This window comes from Ziziphus jujuba, chromosome 3 (assembly GCF_031755915.1).
Source record: "Ziziphus jujuba cultivar Dongzao chromosome 3, ASM3175591v1".
Lineage (NCBI taxonomy): Eukaryota > Viridiplantae > Streptophyta > Magnoliopsida > Rosales > Rhamnaceae > Ziziphus > Ziziphus jujuba.
Genome location: NC_083381.1, coordinates 11,949,509 through 11,972,113, shown reverse-complemented (window position 1 = coordinate 11,972,113; position 22,605 = coordinate 11,949,509). Strand labels below are relative to the sequence as shown.

The 22,605-nt window shown below is 33.7% G+C and overlaps 2 protein-coding genes across 3 annotated transcripts; both read right to left on the bottom strand.

Annotated features, from left to right (window-relative positions):
- Nucleotides 1-13,225: 13,225 nt before the first annotated feature.
- LOC132799303 (F-box/LRR-repeat protein At1g55660-like) lies at nucleotides 13,226-17,639 on the bottom strand. Its single transcript, XM_060815256.1, has 3 exons — nucleotides 17,353-17,639; nucleotides 13,613-14,357; nucleotides 13,226-13,515 (listed from the first exon to the last, which is right to left on the bottom strand). Exons 1-3 carry the CDS (start codon nucleotides 17,637-17,639, stop codon nucleotides 13,336-13,338), a joined length of 1,212 nt encoding a protein of 403 aa, XP_060671239.1. The 3' UTR covers nucleotides 13,226-13,335.
- LOC107422196 (putative F-box/FBD/LRR-repeat protein At1g78760) lies at nucleotides 17,548-21,732 on the bottom strand. 2 transcript variants are annotated; one of them, XR_009638185.1, is made up of 4 exons: nucleotides 21,616-21,732; nucleotides 19,852-20,931; nucleotides 19,505-19,742; nucleotides 17,548-17,687 (listed from the first exon to the last, which is right to left on the bottom strand). XR_009638185.1 is itself a non-coding variant. In XM_060815255.1 (3 exons), the coding sequence occupies exons 2-3, from the start codon at nucleotides 20,917-20,919 to the stop codon at nucleotides 19,563-19,565; spliced, it is 1,248 nt and encodes a 415-aa protein (XP_060671238.1). In that variant the 5' UTR covers nucleotides 20,920-20,931; nucleotides 21,616-21,732; the 3' UTR covers nucleotides 19,362-19,562. The 2 variants fall into 2 exon arrangements, 1 of the variants encoding a protein (XP_060671238.1); XM_060815255.1 differs by lacking the exon at nucleotides 17,548-17,687 and having other exon boundaries at nucleotides 19,362-19,742.
- Nucleotides 21,733-22,605: the final 873 nt, after the last annotated feature.

Sequence of the window (22,605 nt, the reverse complement as noted above, 5' to 3'; positions counted from 1 at the left end):
TTAATTAATAATAAATAATTAAATAAATAATAAGTAGCTAAAAATAATATGTTCTCCCAGAACCCTCACAATTTACTCCATTAGAAAGGTTTCCCCTTTAAAACATTTTTGCAAAACCCAATAATTGTACACTCTAAGAATCAAGAAATAATTAATTAAATAAATAAAATGCAATAAATAAAAATGCACATAAAATACAATAATAATTTAGAACTCAAAGTTCACATTGGAAACGCTTTGAAAATCAATTATTAAATTTAAAATAAAATAAAATCATAATTAAACTTGTACTAGAGAAATTTGACATGAAACAAAATTAAACACGATATATATATATAATTTATAAAATTTATTAATTAAATCATTGAAATAATAAATAATAAAGAAATTATTATAACTAGATTAAAATACCTCAATTTGCATAGGCAACAAAATACAATAAATTTCTTGTAAAAATCTCAAATTAACATAAATAATAAAAACATGATAAAATGCATTTAAATAAGCAATCTAAAATAAGTAGAATAAATCAATTAAATAATAAAAGAAATATTCAAATCAATTTAAAATATCCATTTGAAATAAATGGTAAAAAAAAAATAGAATTTATTTTAAAACCCCAAATCAATTTAAATAGTAAAATCAAGGTAAAATGTACTTAAAACATTAATATGAATAAATGATAAAAGAATAATAAATTTCCATAAAATTTATGTTAAAATCTCGAATTGAAATAAATAATAAAAACACCATTAAGTACATTTTAATTTTAAATACTCTTTTAATAACATTATTATTTTGGAAACCGTATCAAAAAAACACTTGATGCACCAAACTATATACTGGTTATGCGGTACTCAACGTCCCAAGCACCGCCTAATAAAGAGGTTAAAGAGAGAAATCAGCATACAGTCGCGTGGCATCCCATAGCACTGCTGCTATCAGTCATCCTGACCATGGAGGGGGGCGGCTGATGTTCACAGTGCATTATATCCTACCAGCCCTCAGGTCCAATGGCAATGACAGGACAACCCTATAAATAAACTTGAGCGCTAATCATATCCACATATATAGTACATAACACCAGTATTGTATGGTACATCTAAAAATCATAAAATCAATATATTTTCCAAATCTCATAATACCACTTAATTTAAATACCTCTTCTCAAATCCATATAATCCACATTTCTTTTTAACCATCACCATAAATCCATCACTTAAAATCCATAAATTTCAAATCCATCAACTTTCAAATCCATCAATTTAAATATACCAAATTTCCAATGGCATAAAGTCAAACCTTTAATATTTCAATGCATAAATATTTTTGAAACATAATAATTTAAAACAATATTCTTCTCAAATTCTCAAAATCAATTTAAATCAAAGATATCCTCAAAACCACGTAAAATCCTTACATAATTAAATTCCACAATTATTTCAATACATAATAAATTTAAATAATTATTTTCCTTAAAATCTGAAAAATCAATCCACACCAAAATAATATTAAAACATCATGAAATTCATATATTCTTAAAATCATGTAAATACCTTTATTATGCATCATAATTTCTTACAATAACTTAATAAATAATTTAACATAAATTAAAACAATAATTTCATTAAAATCCCAAAACATAATTTCTTTAAAAAACCCAAATTACATATTTTGATACAACACATGCTCTAAATCAACATAAATCATCATCATAAATTTAAATAACAATTTACGAAATATTAAACATGTATAACACATTTTTCTAGAAATTCAATTAACAACATATATATACATATATATTTTCACAACCCCAAACTATAATCTAGCAGCGATAAATATATTCAAATTATCACAACTTTGGCAATATAAATTTATGTAACAATTTTACTGAATATTCAATACTTAAAACATATTTTTCCAATAATCATTTAACACAAAATATATACGATTATCAACCCAAACTAATTTTGAATGTGGGTCACTCACCTCAAGCACGCATATTAACTAAGATCCACTGCGGGATCATTTCTATAACTCACACGTGCTCCTAAAACATCAAGGTTACACAAAACCGATTAAATTAATATTTCAATCGGGTAATTTATACAAGTGTATTGGGGGATTTAACACAACCATTAACCAAAATTCACAAATGATATACCAAATCGAAGCTTACAATGCGAGGATCACGAATTGAGTCTTCCCTCCTGGAGATCGGACCCATGGTAGTCAGAATCTCGTCGAAAAGTTCTCGAGTTTAATATGCTCAAATCTCTCAATCCGTCAAGAACTGGGGGAAAAGGAGCTCAACTTTGGACTAAAGGACGTCAAATTAGTGGGAGAGGGTAGGAGGTGCAATCTGAAACATATCGGAGGTGGGTTCTCCAGTGAGTCGCCATGGTCACCAAAATCTGCCACCGCGGGCGGCATGTCCGGCGGCCACTGGCCGTGAAAATTGGTGGAGAGGTAGATTGAAGGATGGGTAAGCTAATGGAACCAGCGATGTAGAAAAAGGAGGTCTGGTTTGGGAGAAATCAACTGGAGAAGGTAGCGGTACCACCCCCGATGTAACAGTCCAGTCCACCCGCATGAGATATTATCCGCTTTGGGCCTAGCCCGCACGGTTTTAAAAGGCCTCCCAAGGGAAAGGTATGCAAACCCTCTTATAAGGATGCTTAATTCCCCTTTCGAACTGATGTGGGATATTACAATCCACCCCCTTTGGGGCCCAGCGTTCTCGCTGACACAACAATCCGGGTCTAGCTCTAATACCAACTATAATAGCCCAATCCACCCGCATGAGATATTGTTCGTTTTGGGTCCAGTCCGCACAGTTTTAAAAGGCCTCTCAAGGGAAAGGTATCCACATTCTCTTATAAGGCACGCTTCGTTCCCCTTTCCAACAGATGTGGGATCTCACAACTGGAAAATGCCTTGATTCAGACACATCGGTGGTCGGTTAGCCATGATTTTTGACTGGCCGGCCAAAAATGAAGAGGTGGTGATGGTAGTCTAGTGTGTGTACTATTATGGTGGCTGAAAAATGTGCAACAACAGTCGGCCAATTCTCTCTCCTCCTTTCTCTTCTTTCTCCTTCTCTCTCCTTTCTACCACCTCTTCCATTTTCACCCAATTAAAACAACACCCATGGGTGCCATTGTGCACTCATTGTTGGCCAACTTTTTGACACATGGTATTACTATTCACACAGACTCACAAATCAATGAATAGTAACTGCTGTTTTTGAAAAAATTCACGGGTTCGTAACTTTCAAACCACAAGTCCAAATTAGGCGTGCTGCTAATCTATGAACTCATATCAATGAGTAATTCACAACCATACATGATTCAAAGCTCAATTTTACTATAATAAAAAGTCAACTTCGACACCCTCAAACAGTTCAGACCTCAACTTATTTTGCTCATAATTTTGAAACCATAGCTTTGTTTTCGATGTGATACTAGACTGTGGACTCGGATCAATACGTACTTCGCAATGGTGCCTCAATCAACCTAGAATTCTATCCGAATGAAAAGTCAAAGTTTGATCGCTCTCGGTCAACGACGATCAAACCCTGTCAACTTCGGTCAACTTGAGAAAATTTCGATGTATTTCGGGACGGGGTGTTACATGTCAAAATGATGAGTTTTGTTTTTGCAACTTTTAAACATTTTTCCCTTTGAAATTTCACTGAAAAAACATAAAATTATTAAAAAAAAATGATTTATTTGTCACATGGTACTTACGTGATCAATTTTTTAATAAAAATCATTTGGTTTTAACAGATTGGATAGTAGAAGGTATTATTTATCAAAATTTTTTTTATAGACCCCAAATTGCAAAAAAATTTGAAAGTAGAGGGTACTAACCTGCATTTTACCATAAAATAAACTAGTTTATGCGTTAATTTATAGGATTTTTAAAATAATGTCTAAAATATATACATATACTTTTTTTATATTTTTTTGACATATGTATGCTATTATTTATAGGATAAAATGATTTTTTCACCACATGCCCTCATCGGTTGAGGTTAAAGGAGGTCATTGTCAAAGGTAATTTGTCATTAGGTTATTTCAATAGGAATAAGTTTTTATATATATGTTCATGTTATACATGTATAAACATATATAACATTAAATTGGCCATTGTGAATTCAGACAAATTTTATATGAGATTGCACACACATGCCACCCTATCATACAGCCTTGTGCACTCAAATCGGGCTAGTGAAGCCATGATGATGCCATTCTCATCTTTGATAGGTTGGCCGTAAATCTTACTTGTTTAGGCTAACCCACACCTTCACACACCCCCACTCCTGCACCTATTTTAGATCCGCTGAATCCATACCCACCCTTTATTTGTTGAAATTCCTATAGTTTTAAAGATGCATCAATAGCAAATTTGATCGAATTTTCCGACGTGCTTTCCGATTATTGGTGACATTTTTGGACCAAGGTAAGTGTGCTAATGTGATCCTCATCCCATGGGGATCTCTATTGGTATATTATTTATTAATTTTGGACAACATTTGAGTGTATTTCCATTTTTGAATTAATTAGTTTAATACTAAACAAAATTGGATTTTGGTTGGATAATCTGGGACAAATTGGTGTTAAGAATGTGTTCTTGGATGCTATTAGGACCCAATAGAAGGTTAAATTTTATTAAATTGACCTTTTGGTAGAAAAATTTCAATTTTGGATATCAGGTTCTAAAGGTTCACAATATAATTAGTCCTTCAGCATCTAATTTATGTAATTTTAGAGTTATGTAAATTATTTTAAGACATTTGCACACTAATACATATGAACGAATTTTACCACAGTTCTAATTTATAAATTTTATCAGGATTTTTCAACACACTAAAACCATATAAATTTTTTAATTTATTTAAATCATATTTATTAAAAAAAACCATGACTTTTACCAAATATAATATATATTTTCCATCAAATTAAGTTTATAATACTTAACCAATAGTTTTACAAAATATATATACATATATATATGGAAACACATTCATAAAACTCACATAAATATCAATTTCCTTTTTATTTAAATAACACAACATTAGGCAAAACTTTATTTTATGTAATTAACCCAAATATAAATTTCAAAAAATGTACCACACACCTAAAAATGTAAATCACTCTAGATCCTTTACAAGACCCATTCCTCGGCTTACGCGGGTGCCTAAAATACCAACAAAATACAATACCCATTAAAATATTATTTTTGTTGGATATTTTACTCACAATTTATCTGGAAATTTAAACACAAACCTCAACTAAAATTATCAAACTATATACCAAAACAAAGATTAGGATACAAGGATCGTAAATAAAGTCTTACTTGTTGGAGATTCAGCCAGCAGTGGTTGGGATCTCACTGAAAAGTTTCGATCAACTTAATGCCCTTGAATCTCAATAACTAGCTCTAATTAAGCAAAAACACATTAGATTTGGGTTTAGAAGGTACAAAAGTTGTGGAATAGGTTGGTAGGTCGGCCAAAAACAAGACAAAAGAGGGGGATCGATGAACCATCATTGTCACCTGAAATAATTGGTGCTGCCCATACATGGACAATGAAAATTTTTGGAGAAGGCCGATTTTTTAATGGATAAGAGATGGTGGTAATGGTGAGGCAAGATGGTAGCCGAAAAGGGAGAAATTGACCAACAAAACAAATGATCGTCGTTGCCAAAGATTGCTCCGATCCTGGAGCATCGTTGGTTGGCTAGACATGAAATTTGGTTGGTTGGTGCACCGCCGAGTGGGAAATTCAATGAGGTGGCATGTGTGGCTAAAAGATGGCTGAAGGTAGGTGATTTGGTCAAAAAAATTGCTACCCTCTCTCTCTATCTCTTCTTTCTCTCTCTTCTCTCTCTCTTTCCCCCTCTTATAGGTTAAGTGACCCAATTAAAGCCACTTGTGGTGCCATTCTGCACCCATGGGAGTGGCTATGGTCCTGAGATGTGGCATGTGTCAACGAAGGTCTTTAATTCTATGTTTTATACATTTTGTCTACAAACACCTGATAAAGTCTATTCCAGAAAAATAATTAAGACTTTGCAAGTCCATTCACTTTCAATCGTAAATCCAAATTAAACATGCCTCTAAATTTTCACCTGTAAGCCCAAATTAATGTGAAATTTGGTTGGCTAATGCATCATTGAATGGGCAATTTAGTGTGGTGGTGTGTGTGGTTAAGAGATGGGTGAAGGTGGATAATTTGGCCGAAAAAGGAGCTACCCTCTCTCTCTTTGGTCTTTCTCTCTCTTTCCTCTTTCTCCCTCTCTTATAGGTCAAGTGGCCCAATTAAAGCCACCTGTGGTGCCATTGTGCACCCATGGGAGTGGCTATAGGGTTGACATGTGGCATGAGTCAGCGGACGTCTTTAATTCCATGCTTTACACACATTGTCCAAAAATACCCCATAAAGTCTGTTCTGGAAAAATAACTAAGAATTTATAGGTTCATAAATTTTCAACCATAAGTCTAAATTAAGCATACCACCGGTCTATGAGCTCGTATAGACAAGCAATATACAATATCATACAAGTCAAAACCATAATTCATACAAATAAGAAGTTAACCTTCAGCTTGTTTGATCAGTCCAAATTGCACATTATTTTGATCACAACTTTCTATTCCCAATTTCGATTTTAACATGTTATTAGTTTATGAATTTGGGATGATACATACTTTAGAATTGTATCTTGGTAAAAGCAAAATTTCTCCAATAACAAAAAGTTAATTGTGGAACACACTTGATCAACCCCGATCAACTCTGGTCAAATTTGATCAAAATACAAAAAATTCTTGTACACTTGGTATGTGGTGTTACAGTCCATGTATACCTTTAATAAAAATGCTAGATGTACTAAATTATTCACAAAATTTATTTTTCAAATAACACATATTAACATTTATTGTGAGATCCCACATCGGTTGGAAAGGGGAACGAAACACTCCAGATAAGTGGGTGTGGATACCTTTCCCTTGCGAGGCCTTTTAAAACCTTAAGGACTGGGTTGGAATAGGATTCTCCAGGCCCAAAGAGGACAATATCGCATGTTGGTGGTCTGGGCTATCACAGATGGTATCAGAGCCGGACTCGGATCGGTGTGCCAGCGAGGACGCTGGGTCCCAAAGGGGGAGGATTGTGAGATCCCACATCGGTTGGAAAGGAGAACGAAACACTCCATATAAGTGGGTGTGGATACCTTTCCCTTGTGAGGCCTTTTAAAACCTTAAGGACTGGGTTGGAAGAGGATTCCCCAGGCCCAAAGAGGATAATATCGCATGCGGGTGGTCTGGGCTGTCACATTTATTAATTGTCATAATCATATAGTTTAAATATGGATAGATTAATGCTTAAATTGATAAGTGAATAAAAAAATAAACCAATTAAAAATATTATCATATCAATCCCTCACATCATGTAGTAAATAACTTTGATAAATATTTTAGTAACTTTAACATTATTGATGAGATAATAAGGATTTGGTGATATGTGGCAACTACATTTATCTTTTCATTTATTATTGCATTTCTTTTTTTCCCATTAACATAATTTAATAAGCTATCAAATTAAACGCCAAAAATATTTACTCTTTTAGTTTCTTTTATATAATATTTTTCTTTCTTTATTTCTTTAACTTCAAGAATATTCAAAACCTAGGATGCTTGTTTTAATTAATTAATTGGAATTCTCTACACCTTTGATATATATTTTTTTCCATGAGAAATTTTTTTCCTAACTCCAACATTATATTTTGAAAAGAAAATCTATAATTGAATACAATCAAAATTTCAATAAAAATTTAGCTTCTGGTTTGTTTAATTTCAATAAAAATTGTCGCTTTTAAAGATTTGTTTTACCAATCGAGTTTGTAAATTAACCTACCAGTTCATTCTCTTTACCATGAGCTAAAACTATTCAAATTCCTATTATAACAATTGATGGTGCCGTTTCTTTAATTTCTTTTCTTTCTTTTTTTTTATTTGAAGAGTTTCCACACGTGGAGTATACCAGCTCATAGAATCCTTCACTTCTACATTTTTAATATTCATAAATATCCTAATACTAAATGAACAATTCATCTATATTTATTCTTTCAATTTGAACAATTCTTCTATATTTCTTCTTTCAATTTAAAGAGTTTCCAAAGAAGGTGCACACCAGTTCAAGGAATCCTTCAACTCTGCATTTTCAGTGCTTAATCTACCATATAACTTCACATTCAGATGCTTCACATTGGGAAAGGGCCAAGTGCATTTCTTTCTTATTGTTTCTGGAAAGATAAGAATCTACAAAAGTTTAACCCACAACAGTAAAAAGAATAATATCAGCGATTAAATTGGATTATTCATTAAAACCAAAAAAACGAAAAAAAAAACAAAAACAAAAACAAAAACAAAAACAATAAATAATAATAACTAAGCAACAATAAATACCTCTAATTTACCAATTTCCACCACCATCTTCTTCACGGAATTCAGATTTGAAGAAAGATGTACAAGAGCAATATATGAAGGTTCATCCATACTTTTGTCCAAGAGCTTCAAACTGGCTTTCAACAGGTTCGGAGCTTCAACCGAAAATGATTGAGCCAGCATAACATGAAAGTTTCAAGCTAACTAAATTTGCTGTTGAAATTGTAATTGCAACCTTCTCAATAATATGGTATGACGTAAGGAGAACATATTTGAAGCTATGACTATGGATGCTAATACTATTTTCCAATTTATGGAGTTTTAAAGCTAATTTCTCAAGGAGAAGAAGTTTAGAAAATATTAGTAATTAATAACTTGAGCATTCCTTATAACCATGAAAAATAAATAAATAAATAAAACCAACTAAACAATTATAAGTACCTCTTCTACCCAAATAGTCGGCACCATCTTCTTCTATTCTTCATGAAATACAGATTTGAAAGATGTACAAGATCCATATATGAAGTTATATTCGTATCACGAGCATCAATTCTCAAATCGGCTTCTAACAGATTTGAAGCTTCAAACGAAGTGGTTATCGTTGACCAGGAAACACAGTCAAACTGCAACAAAGCTAAATTTGGCGTTTTAAGTTTGGCCTAGTGCAATGGTATGACTTATAGAATAAATATTTCAAGCTATGACTACATATGCTAATATGTTCCAACTTATAGCAATCTAAAGTTAATCTCTCAAGGACAGGAAGTCAAGAAATTTGGTTGTCCAGCCACCAAACAGTAAAATCAGACGATAATGAGAGATTTCTAATTGTTCCACTAATAGCAAATTTATATCTCCTTCAAGACTTTTTCCAGAGAAGTGCAATTCCTTAATTAGATAGCATCCAGAAATTTCAAAGAGGGAAATGTTGAAAGAAAAAGGGAAGTCGGTAAAGAATAATTTCCAACACAGAGATCTAACTCCTTCACTTTACTTTGAACAGCCAAGTGTAACCAACCATCTATTTGTCTAGTGGCATTCACATATTCTTCTCAATTATAAGAAGTTTTAAGCTTTAAACTTGTTATGTACATATCTAGAATTTGTACGCATAGCTTGTGATATTGTTCCAAACAGTGGCTCGTAAACTTCAAGACCATATCTGGATTCCTAATTACCTTCTTGTTGAAAGTAATATCATTATCGAAGTCTTTGACATATAAATTTGGAGTTGAAACCCACATATGCCTCCAACGCTTGGAAAGAAGTACTCATTCGGACTAGATAAATGGTGGGAATGAATGAGAAAATATAATGTATGATAGTATCACGTAATTGTGATATTCGGTCTTATGACAAGGTATGGCTCTTGTTGTCTCCCTTTACTCTTTCGGATTCCATGGTTAAAAAAATCCTGAGATGATTCAAGATTTTTGTCCACTGGAACTTTGAAAAAATAATTCAACACATATTCTTTTATCTGAGTGAATAACAAGAATGCAAAACTAAGACTTAGTAGACTTTCTGAAACAGAAATATTGTAATAGACCAGCCACTATGCATACATAGAGTGTATGGAAAAAAGTATATATATATATATATATATATATAAAATTTCATTGAGAAGTCCTACAGATTTTTAATTTTGATTTTAATTCGAGAAATATTAAGAAAAAAAATATCAGTTTGTATTTTACAGTACTAGTGGTGTGTAAGGAATATGAGGCAAAGAAACAAAATAAAAGTGGGAAAAAAAAAATTGTTGGGTAGCTAGACAGGAGTAGTAATTGAATTGGGTTTTCGAAATTTCCAGTACACAGGCGAAAAAATAGTTAAATAAATAAATAATAAAAATAAGATTTCAAATTGAAAAACGAAAAACAGCAACCATAAGGTCCATAACAACCCTGATATAATGTCCCAAAAAGAGAATTCAAACTATTATATATATACATATCGTATGTTTGTACAAAACTAAAGATCACCGACCTGATTATCAAAAAAGAATATGATGGAGAGTGAGAGAGAATGATGGTGATTTGTGTTTTTTAAATTTTCAGGCTTATAATTCGACGACGCACAATCTATTGACATGAGACGCATGAACTTCTATGCAGGAATTAATTAAGTGCTATTTAAGTACCATTTTTTTTAATTATTTTTTATATATATAAAACAGCATTTTTTTCTGGGTTTTTTTTTTTTTTTTTTTTTTTTTTTTTTTTTACTGTAAAAGGGAAAGCAATGTATATATATTTATATATATATAATCAGTTTTAAATAAAATCTGTCTTATTTTAATGAATTGGATCATCATTGATGACCATTAGATTCTATCAATAAATCAGACCTTATCTTTTAAGATGGATTTTGTTTAAACCATACTGTATATATATATATATATATATTATTTTCAACATATAACATATATATATATATATATATATATATATATATTATTTTCAACCCATGTTATATGTGTATTGATAGACTTGATCTATGTATGGATAGGCTTGATCCGATGATAAAATTACGGATAATACACCTTTACGTCCTAGGTTCGACCAGGTCAACTTGGTTACAAGCCACCGCTACATGACCCAACAAGGAAATTAGATTTTGGGCAATAACTAAATGCGGATATACTGGCTGCCATGGGTATTTTATGGAGAGGTTAAAACAAAAGCTCTGATATCAAATTTATTGGGTACTTTGTGCCGCAGTTGTTCGGAAACTAGGAGTAGGCTTGAGCATTTAATGTTATAAGAAGTTATAAACTATTTTTCTAAAAAACAAAAGAAAAGGAAAAAAAAAAAAAGAAAGGGAAAGACAATTTTTCTAAAATTGAGTGAGGAAGATCAAGAGTACAAACGCAAGAGAAGAGAAGGATTGGAACATATAGCTATTTCTTTGCTATTGAACTTCTCGGCTTGCAATTGTTGAAAAGACATGTTGTGGTCTATTTATACAACTTGGATGCCAATGCTTGTTTGACACTTGTCTTGATTCTAGTTGATGTCTGCCCTATTCATATTTTACATGCAACATTCATAAACTGCATATAAGTAAGCAAGTCTCAAACTTGCCTATAAGAGATTGGGAGCTTCAACCGAAATGATTGACTATCATAGTGAAGTTAAAATTGGTAGTGAGGATCCAAATTCCTATCGGATGTGGACGACTATCATAAAGAAGTTAAAATTGGTGTTTTTATCATGGACAAGTTAGGTTCGTACATCATCAATACTCTCCATTTTCTTTTCCGTTTATATATATCTATATATATACATAAGTCTGGTTCGTACATCATCAATACTCACCATTTTTTTTCTTTATAGATATATACACACACATAAGTCTTACTGCTAGCACCACCGAGAATGATAGCCTAGCGGAAAAAAGCCATTCAACTTTTACACCTGTGAGTTCAGAAATTTAGGTTAGAGTTTTGACAAGTTCTGTTATTGTCTCGGATGGTCCCATGCTGTGTATCTGCGTGGCATAGGGTTCCGGTCTGGTGCTGATGATACTACCAAGAGGCATCCTTTTTTTTTAGCCAAAAAAAAAAAAAAAGTCTTACTACTAGCATTCAAGCACTTGGTTTTCAACTTCTTTATTAAGTCAGCTATGGGTGCTACGAGCCAGAGTCGTTTTCCCTTTCTCGTGTGTCAAGCTTTTATTAAGTGAACGTTTTACGAAGAATTCGTATATGAGGGAAAAATAGTATGCAAGTGTGCTTGAAATGCGAGAGGCTGCCAGGACAGTGAGTGACTTCGAACATCTGAAACTAAGAATGGATATACATTTCCATCTACCAACAAAAACAAAAACTATGGATATATATTTTTCGTTTTGTTGTTATTAGTCTCGTTGATATACATTTCCTTTAAACAAAACAAAACCACCAAAAAAAAAAAAAAAGAGAATGGATATATTATACATTCTCAAAAATCTCAACCACTAGAAAAAAATTACATATGTGCTTTGTGAGTCTCTTTACTGACTGAGATTTAACAACGTACATACCGTGATAAAATAAATTTGTATGCACGATATTGTGTTAAATTTCGTCGGCGGAACACGAATTTTAAAAACTTTTAGCACCAAATACTCATAATTCGACAATGTGTGTTATATGTGTATGCATGGTATTGAGTTAATTTTGTCCACCGAACACGAAATTTAGAATTTTTAGCACAAACTACTCATGGAAAATAAAGCAGAAATTGGGCTACTATAACATTGTTTAAAAAAAGCCTTTAATTAGATAGGGCAATGCTACAAATGCCAAATTTATTGTTTGATTCAACCAAAAAAAAAAAAAAGGGAAAATCCTTGTTTGAATTCCTTAGCAACCTCAAAAACAAATAATAATAATAAATAAATAAAAAATGAAAAACAACAACAACAACAGCAGCAGCAACAACAACATTGTGCACGAACTACAAGGCTTATCAGATCAAAGTCTAACAACTGCCTTATTCTACGCATATCCTTTACCTGTAACTTCTCAATAGCCTTATGAAAAATTAAGGACTGCAAAATGTTTGCTCTGTCAAACCCATTTTTGACTTTGATGAATGTAACGCTTGCAAATTATGCATTCATGTATATAAATCTACCGGTCATCCATTGGAAACTGGAAATTAATACTAGCAGCAAACAATTTCTTAATCAAATGGTTTTTAAGTAAAAAAAAGAACATGTTCTTGAACTTCATTATAAACTAATTAAAATAGGCAAACAAAAAAAAAATGAAAAATGAAGAAGAAGAAGATGGTTAGAATAATTTCGTTCGAAAAAAATATAAAATACATAGCAGTTTGTATGCGTTGCCTAGTGCCTCATTCTCTTTACATAAAGTTAAAAAACCCAACTACTATCCTTCTAAGTACCGTCTCTTCCTATTTCAAGACTCTCCAAAGAAGGTGCACACCAAAGCAAAGAATCCCTCATTTCTCCAATTTTAGTAAAGCTAGTACCATTAAACCTCATCACCTTCAAATGCTTCAGATTAGGCATAGGAGAAGGGTACTTCTGTCTTACTTGTTTTGGAAATATGAGAACCTTCAAATGTTAAGGCACAACAATAAAAGACAACATCAGTTGAAAATGAAAATAATAATAATAATAATAATAATAATGAACTAACAAATATAGGTACCTCATCTTTGTAAATTGTCAGCACCATCTTCCAGGAATTCAGATTTGAAAGAAGATGTACACGATCAATATATGAATCTTTCGTCGGTCCTTCATCGAAGAGGATCAAATTGACTTCTAACAGATTGGGAGCTTCAACAGAAATTTTTGACCAGGATTGACAAACGATGCGCAAGCCAACTAAATTTGGTGTTGTAAGAGCAGCCTCGTTGGGAAAATAATACTCAAGGAAAACATATTTCAGGCTATGACTACAGATTCTAATATTGTTCAACAACTTATAGGAACTGAAAAACAATCTCTCAAGCAGAGGAAGTCTAGAAAATAGGGAATCAAGCCATTGACTAGTAAGATCCACAAACAATAATGAGAGACTTCTAAGTGTTTTACTAACAGCAAAATCTAAATGTCCGATATCAGAGCCTGATAAATACAATTCTTCAATAATAGGGCATCCAGAAATAAGATTTTGAAGTGACTTAGCATCGGATTTCACACACACCAAAGCCAGATATTTCAAAGAGGGAAAGGTTGAAAGAGAAGGGACAAACAAATCCATGTCAGTCAACTTCAGAATAGTTAATGAACTTGCATTAAGAATGCACTGAGGTAAAACATAATTCTTGAGATGGAGATCTAACTCCTTTGGTTTACATTCAACAACAAAGTTTAACCAATCATGTACTCGTCTAATAGCTTCGTTGCTGCTTGCCAAACTATAAAACAAGTCACACTTAAAACTTACTGTAACACCCCGTCCCAAATCGCACCGGAATCCGTGCACGTTGACCGAGGTTGACCGTTGACCGAAGGGGTCAAAAGTTGACTTTTTGACTCGGTGAGAATTTCGAGTTGACCAGGATACCGTGGCGAAGTACACGATGCCACGAGTTCGTAGACTGGTAGCACGTCGAAAACGGAGCTACGGTTTGGAAGTTATGGACGAAACAAGATGCAGTCCAAACTGTCCAGGGGTGTCGGAGTTGACTTTTTGTTTATGGGGAATTGAGCTTTGACTCGTGTGTGGTTGTGAAGTGCTCGTCTATACGAGTTCACAGACTAGCGGCACGCTCAAAACGGACATCCGGTTAAAAAGTTATGGACGTTTGAAGTTTACCGGATACCGTATTATTTTAATGTTTTTGGGTCGATGAACAGTGAAACGCCACGTGTCAGCTTCTGATTGGTCCACGTGGCATGAACAGTGTTACGCAGGGGTTTTATTTGTTAAAACACTCGGGGAAGAGAGAGAAAGAGAGAGAGGAGAGAGAGAGAGAGAGAGTCACCGGCCGCCGATCATTTTCACGTTTTCCGGCCTAGTTACTGTACACGCGCCGGCCAGCCAGGTTGCCCACCTCATTTCCGGCAAAACCTCCAAATTTCACAGCGAACGGCCGCCGGACGCGCCCGGATCGGACGTCCGAAGTTTGGCGGCGATTTTTCCCCCTCCACCGTCGGCCACCGCGAATCGGCACTGTTCCGGACATTTTCCGGCCACACGCGCCTGACAGCCTTGATCCTCTCCTCAAGTCCGGCCTACCCACCAAAAATCACGGCCATCGGACCACCGACGCGCCGGGATCGGAGCGTTTTCCGGCGAGGGGTCGGAAATCTTCAAACGGTGATTTCTCCGCCGTCCGACCTCCGTTTTGCTCATCGTCGGTCCCGTTGGATTGCTCTCCTCATGATCTACAAGTCTGCAAAATTTCACAGCCAACGGCCACCGCACGCACGCGCCGCCGGCGATGGTTGCCGGTGACCGCAGCGGCCCGCCGGAAAATACTGTTCCGGCGAGTACCCGAAATTCCGGCCAGCTCCAGTCCGCAGTGTTCGACCTCCTGAACCCAAATACGACTTCCGTTTCCGCCAATTCGCGACGGTTTGGGAGAATTGCGGAGCCGAAACCCGAAAAGCTTCCCGATAAAATTCCGACCCCGTCGGGTACGATCATCGGAAATTAAGACCGGATCTGTGATTAGCATCACTCGAGCTTCGATTCGGTATATAATTCGTAAATTTTAGTTATCGTTTGGTGTTCGCTCCTCGGGTACCCATTTGGGGATTACCCGAATAAAATATTAATATTTGTGGTTTTGGTACTGTGGATGTTTTAGGTGCACGTGCGAGTAGCGGAGTCGATCCTGCGGAGGATCTTGATTGAGATACGTGCACAAGGTGAGTGACCCACCTTCAATTTTATTTTGGGGAATTTAATTGGTGAATATATTATGTGTGATTTAAATATTTGGAATTTAATTCCTATGTGCCAAATATTTATTGGATTTATTGTGGAATTATTTATGAATTTATTGGATTTAAGAAAATGGGCATTTTACAAAATTATGCCATGTGAAATTATTTCATGGTTTTGAGGATTTTGAAATTGGTGTGGTTTTAATGATAAATTGGGCACGATTTGATTTTCAAATATTTCAAGGAAAATATTTGGTTATGTTGGTGATTTCAATTTTTATAAAATATGCCCATGAAATATTATGAGATTTGATTATGATATTTCGAGAATTATTTATGCTATTGGAAAAATGTGGATATTTGAATTGATGGATTTGGGAGTTGGTGGATTTGAAAATCATGGAATTTATGGTATTGATTATAAAGAAATTGTGGAGAATTTCCCGGTTCAAGCGGATGGATTATGCCCGCTATGTTTATGAAAAATGTGAAATTTGTTTTATAATTTAAATTGTGGATTTTATGATTTTAGATGCACCGTGCACGTACTGGTGTTCTGATTATGTGATATGGTATATGTGATATGGTTAGTGTGCACACGGTTGTGATTAGCGCGCAGGTGGGTGTGATTAGCGCGCAGGTGATGTGATTAGCGCACAGGTGGGTGTGAGTAGCGCGCGGTTGATATTATGAGGGTGTCCTGTGGATGCCATCGGAGAGGGCGGCCACCCCCCTTTGGCCGGGACACCAGGTTAACAGCGGCATAGTGGGACGCCACGCGACCGTATGCCGGTTTCTCTCTATAACCTCCTGTCTGGCAATACCTCGGGACGCTGGGTACTCTGGCGCCACTGGTATATAGTGGGTGCATCAAATGATTTTCAGAACTGTGTTTTAAAAATAAAATGTTTGAAAACTGTATTGGAAAAATAAAATTAATTATTACTGCTTCCGGTATTTAATTATTTGATGTCTTGGTTTTCGGGGAATATGAATAAAGGGCTTTGTGAAAATGTTTTAAAAGGGGAACCTTTCCAACTGAGAGAATTGTAAGGGTTTTGAGAGAAATTATTATTTCCAAATAATTATTATTTATACTTATTACTGTGATATTATATGGTATAGTAGTAGGGTCGCTCACTGAGATGATTAGCATCTCACACTCTTAAATTCCGTTCCTCTAGGTTCCAGGTTGTCGGTGTTCATTCGGAGCGGACTTGATCTTCATCGCTGTTTTACTTCGTGAAGTACCCTGTTCTTCTTTATTGCAGTTGTACTATTTCTTTCACTCTTGTTGTATTTATCTTGCACTGGATTACTGTATTTATTTTGAAGTGCTGAAATTTGTGGAACCAACTTGTAGTACTGTGGGAGGAATAAGGGGACAATTTTAGAAGTGTGTTTTCAGTGCAGGTAAATTTGTGGTAAGTAAATCCCTTAGGGGAGGCTCTGCCGGATTTTCCGTTGGAGAGTTCGGTAGGGTTTCCCTGGGATCAGAGCTGTCTAGGGTTCCGGGGAAGGAATTCTTGACGGGTCCTGACACTTACTATGAAACTATTTGGAGTTTTCATGCATAGCTTGCGATGTGTCACATAATCAGTTACAAACTTTAAGACCCTATCCTGATTCCTAACCTTCCTGTCGAAAATGCTAGTACTGAAGTCTTCAAAATATAAAAAAGGAGTAGAAACCCACAAATGTCTCCAACGCTTGGAAAGAAAACTCATTCGGACTAAATATATTGTGGGAATGAATGAGAAAATATGATGTATTAGATGATCAGGTAATTGTGATAATCGGTCTTCCAACATGGTATGGCACTCATTCTCCACCATTCCTCCACAATCCACCTTTACTCTTTTTGTTGCCACGGTTACAAAATCCTGAGATGGTTGTCCACTTCATTATCAGAATATGTGTACATATATATACAGTGCCTACTACGTAACACTTATTGTATCAATTACACCAATTATTATATAAAATAACAGGAAAAAGACTCCCCCGAAATTTGGAAGAAATTCAACACATATCCTAAGACAGACTGAAGTCATTACGCCTAAATGAATGGAATGCGCTACTCAACTGTCAAAAACTTTTTGCAAAATCCAAATATCCACTCTTCTTGAAACACAAATTGCCTAGCCTATGCATATACATAGATTTTTAAAAATGAAGTGTATACATGCATACATAGCCATACATATATAAACATAGATACCTGTATACGTACATGCATACATTCAAATATATTTTGATCATCATGAAGTTTTAAAATTTTGATTTGGAAATATATTTTTGACAAATATTTGAGAATAGGATCAATGGATTATTTGTTATAAGTATGTATATTTGATAGTACTGGTGATGGGTAAGGAATGTGAGCAATAAAAAGAGGGCAAACAAGAAAAGTTGGATGGAATGGAGTAAAAAATTGGGGGTTTTAGAACATTCCCTGTTAAAAATAAAAATTAACCCAAAAAAAAAAAAAAAAAAAAAAAAAACCCAACAAGCTCTGAAATGGAAAATGCCCAAAAGAGATTTTAAATTGAAAAACCAAAACCCAGCAAACACAACAGCTCTGAGATGAAAAACCCAAAAGAAAGAGCAAAACCCTAGAACACGCTCAAAGTATTTATATATTTCAATTTTCAACAAATAAAAGAAAATTTAAGGAATTAAAGAAGCTGGCTGACCTGCTTTCACAGAACCTCACCAACAATATTCACATTATCAAAACAGAAGAGTGTGAGTGATTTTGGGATTTTCGTTTCTCAGGATTACAAACGAAATATACGAGAGGTATGGGAGAAAATTTGGCCGATATGATTATTGCCTTGTAAAAACGACATCGTATAGTTGAAAGAATTATTTTAATATTATTAAAAAAAATTTCATTTTTTCCTGCCTTTTGCAGTATAGAAAAAAAAAATTTAATGCAGTATCTTTTCTCAAATTTACTAACATACCCTTAAACCTCTTCATCCACTTCTCAAATTTCAAATTATTATTTTTTTTTTTCATTTTCGAAAATCTTTCCATTTCCACCTTATGGGCAACCACCGATGGCAACATGAGGGCCTATCCAATAATGTTTTACAGAATAGTTTTTAGAAAATGATTTTGTAAAATGAAAAGAAAAAAAATTATATATCTAATAAAAATATTTTTGAAAATAATTTAAATTAACCATTATTATATATAGCCAACTGACTAAAACTTAATTACAAGTAATATGACTTGTTTATTCGCTTATTGAGATTAAATTCAAGTATAAATAAAAGTAAAAATCATGTATGTAATAAGGTGATGTATTATAATTTATTTACTGAAAAATTAATACAATCTAAATATAAAAAGCTGAACAGAAAATAAATATTACTAAATACAAATCAATTATTAAAAATGTTACTAAATACAAATGAGTAATATAATAATAACATATTACTTATTAGTAGCTGATACTTCTATCATCATTCATATTTATATTCTTTATCAAATTCAACCAAGTTTTATAAATTTATCTTTAAATACAAAATATAAAAAAAGCTACTAAAAAATTTTAAGGCCTATGGGCAAATTTAGAAAACGTCTCATAGACGTTGTTTTTACATGTATTTTTATGAACAAAAATATAAAAGATATAGATAATATTAATTACTTTAAATTAAAAAAGGCCAAAAAAAAAAAAAGTACTTACTGGTATGTATACCTACTACTGCCTCATTCTCTTTACCATCTACCAATACAATATCCTTCTATATACAATTTCTTCCCATTTCAACACTCTCCAAAGAAGGTGCACACCAAAGCAATGACTCCCTCATTTCTGCAATTTTAGTAAAGCTACGGCCACTAAACTTCATCACCTTCAGATGCTTCAGATTAGGCATGGGAGAAAGGTACTTCTGTCTTATATGTTTCGGAAATATGAGAACCTTCAAATGTTAAACCACAACAATAAAAACACAAACATCAGTTGCCAGTGAAAATAATAATAATAATATTATTATTATAAAAAATAAATAAACTAACAAACACATGTACCTCATCTTTGTAAATTGTCAGCACCATCTTCTTCAAGAAATTCAGATTTGAAAGAAGATGTACAAGAGAAATATATGAGTCTTTAATCATTCCATCATCTTTGAGGGTCAAATTGACAACTTCTAACAGATTGGGAGTTTCAACAGAAATTTTTGACCAGGGTTCACAAACAATGTGCAAGCTAACTAAATTTGGTGTTGTAAGAGCAGCTTCAATGGCATAAAAATACTCGATCGAAACATGTTTCAGGCTATGACTACGAATGCTAACATATTTCAACCTACCAAATTTGAAAAAAAATCTCTCAAGCAAAGGAAGTCTAGAAAATAGGGAATCAAGCCATTGATTAGTAAGATCCACAGACAATAATGACAGACTTCTAAGTGTTTCACTAACAGCAAAATGTAAACGGCCGATATCAGAGCCAGACAAATACAATTCTTCAATAATAGGGCATCCAGAAATAAGATTTTGAAGTGACCTAGCATTGGATTTCACACAATCCAAAGAGAGAACTTTCAAAGAGGGATAGCTTGAAAGAGAAGGGACAAACAAATTCAGCTTAGTCAACTTCAGGACTGTTAATGAACTTGCATTAAAAACGAACGGAGGTAAAAGATACTCCTTGAGATGGAGATCTAACTCCTTCACTTTACTTCTAACAACAAAGTTCAACCAATCATCTATTTGTCTAAAAGCACCATTGCGGCTTGCGAACCAATAAGGCGTGTCACATTTAAAACCTATTATGGATGTATTTGGAATGTGCATACATAGCTCACGGTGTTTAACATAGTTGGTCACAAACTTTAAGACTCTATCTCGACTGCTCACCTTCTTATCGAAAGTAATATTACAAAAGTTTTTGAAATAAATAAAGGGAGCGGAAACCCACATATGTCTCCAACGATGAGAAAGAAGACTCATTCGTACTAAATAAATACAGGGCAAGAATGAGAAAATATGATGAATCAAAGGATCAGGTAACTGTGATATTCGATCTTCCATCATGGTATGGCACTCGTCCACCGTTCCTCCACAATCTACCTTTACTCTTTTTGTTGCCATGGTTATAAAATCCTGAGATAATTGTCCACTTCTTTATCAGAATATGCGTTTACATATAAAACACACAGTGCCTACTGTGTAACACTTACAATTACCGGTTCTTTTAAAATGACAGGGAAAAAGACTCGCCAAAAAATTTGGAAGAAATTCAATACATATCTGAAGACAGATTAAAATCATTATGCCTAAATGAATATAATGCACTCCTCAACTGTCAAAAACACTTTGCCAAATCCAAACCCCCACTCTTCTTGGAGCAGAAATAGTCAAGTCTATGCACATATATATGCATAAGTATTTTCAAAATGAAGTCAACATACATACATACGCATATATAATATATATATATATATAACATTTTCAGTCATTTCAAGAATCATTGGATTGTTTGTTATATGTGATGTATATATGAGAGTAATGGTGATGGGTAACCAGGGTAAGGAATGTTAGACAAAGAAAAGCGCAAAAATGTTTTTGCAATAGACCTGCGGTTTCAGAAATTTCCAGTAGACAAAAAAAAAAAAAGACAAAAAAAAATAAAAAAAAAATCTCTGCAATGAAAAAGCCCTAAACGATACTTTAAAATGAAAAACCAAAACCTAGCATGCAACAAGAACAGAGATATGAAATGAAATACCCAAAAGAAATTCAAACCCAGAACACTTCCATATATTTAATAGAAAGAAGCTCACTGACCTGGTTTCAAAGACCCCCCACATCAATATTCACATTATCAAAACAGAATACGACGATGGAGGGTGTGATAGTGGGAGGGGAAAAACAGAGAAATTAAGAGTTACTTTTGGGGTTTCAGGCTTTTAAACAAATTTACTTACAACAAAAAAAACGATGTCGTATTGTTCTAATAGCGGCTTTCCCTTTTTTTTTTTTTTCTTTTTTTTTTTTTTTTTTCTCCCAGCACTTTTTTTGGTTCTTTTTATAATGTAATTTTTTGGGGGCTGAATTAATTTAATTATGTAAAAATTAGTAAAAGGAGAAATTGGGTTTGTAGCTATGATCCAAGCTTTACGTAGACCATTCACTGCAAAAGAGGTTCGACGAAGTTTTGATCAAACGGATCCTTCAAAGACTCTTAATTAATTTAATAATATTAAAATCGCATTTTGATTTTCTTTGTTTTTTCACTTCTGTTTTTGTTTTATTTTTTCTAGATGGGAAATAGGATTTTTTTGAAACCTTCTGGCACCAAATAAATATGTAAAAATTAGTAAATGGAGAAATTGGATTCGTAGCCATGAACCAAGCTTTATGTAGACCATTCACTACAGAAAAGGTTCGACGAAATCTTGTTCAAAGGGATCCTTCAAAGGCTCCTAGCTTTGATGGAATTCCTACTTTTTACTTTCAGCATTATTGGTCAGTTGTTGATAAAAAGGTTACTCAAGCTTGTTTGCATGTTCTGAATGATGAAGGTAAGTTAGGAGATGTTAATCATATACTTACTTCTCTTATTGCTAAAGTTGAAAATCCTATTAGTGTGGTTGATTTTCATCCCATTAGCTTATACATGGTTCTTTATAAGATTATTTCAAAAGACTGTTGTCAATAGGTTCAAAAGTTATCTTCCTTGGTTGATTTCAATTGAACAAAGTGTTTTTGTTTCTAGACGATAACTAATGGATAATATTATAGTAGTTTTTGAGACAATGCACATTATTGAGGATT

What these genes read in the sequence shown, in the direction of transcription:
- LOC132799303 (XM_060815256.1), bottom strand. Translation starts at nt 17,639, where the DNA reads ATGGTGGAGAATGAGTGCCATACCATGTTGGAAGACCGATTATCACAA. An exon ending in AAAACTCCAAATAGTTTCAT is followed by an intron (nt 14,358 to 17,352) that starts AGTAAGTGTCAG and finishes ACGGGGTGTTAC; the next exon opens with AGTAAGTTTTAAGTGTGACT. An exon ending in TGACAATTTACAAAGATGAG is followed by an intron (nt 13,516 to 13,612) that starts GTACCTATATTT and finishes TAACATTTGAAG; the next exon opens with GTTCTCATATTTCCAAAACA.
- LOC107422196 (XM_060815255.1), bottom strand. Translation starts at nt 20,919, where the DNA reads ATGGCAACAAAAAGAGTAAAGGTAGATTGTGGAGGAACGGTGGACGAG. An exon ending in TGACAATTTACAAAGATGAG is followed by an intron (nt 19,743 to 19,851) that starts GTACATGTGTTT and finishes TAACATTTGAAG; the next exon opens with GTTCTCATATTTCCGAAACA.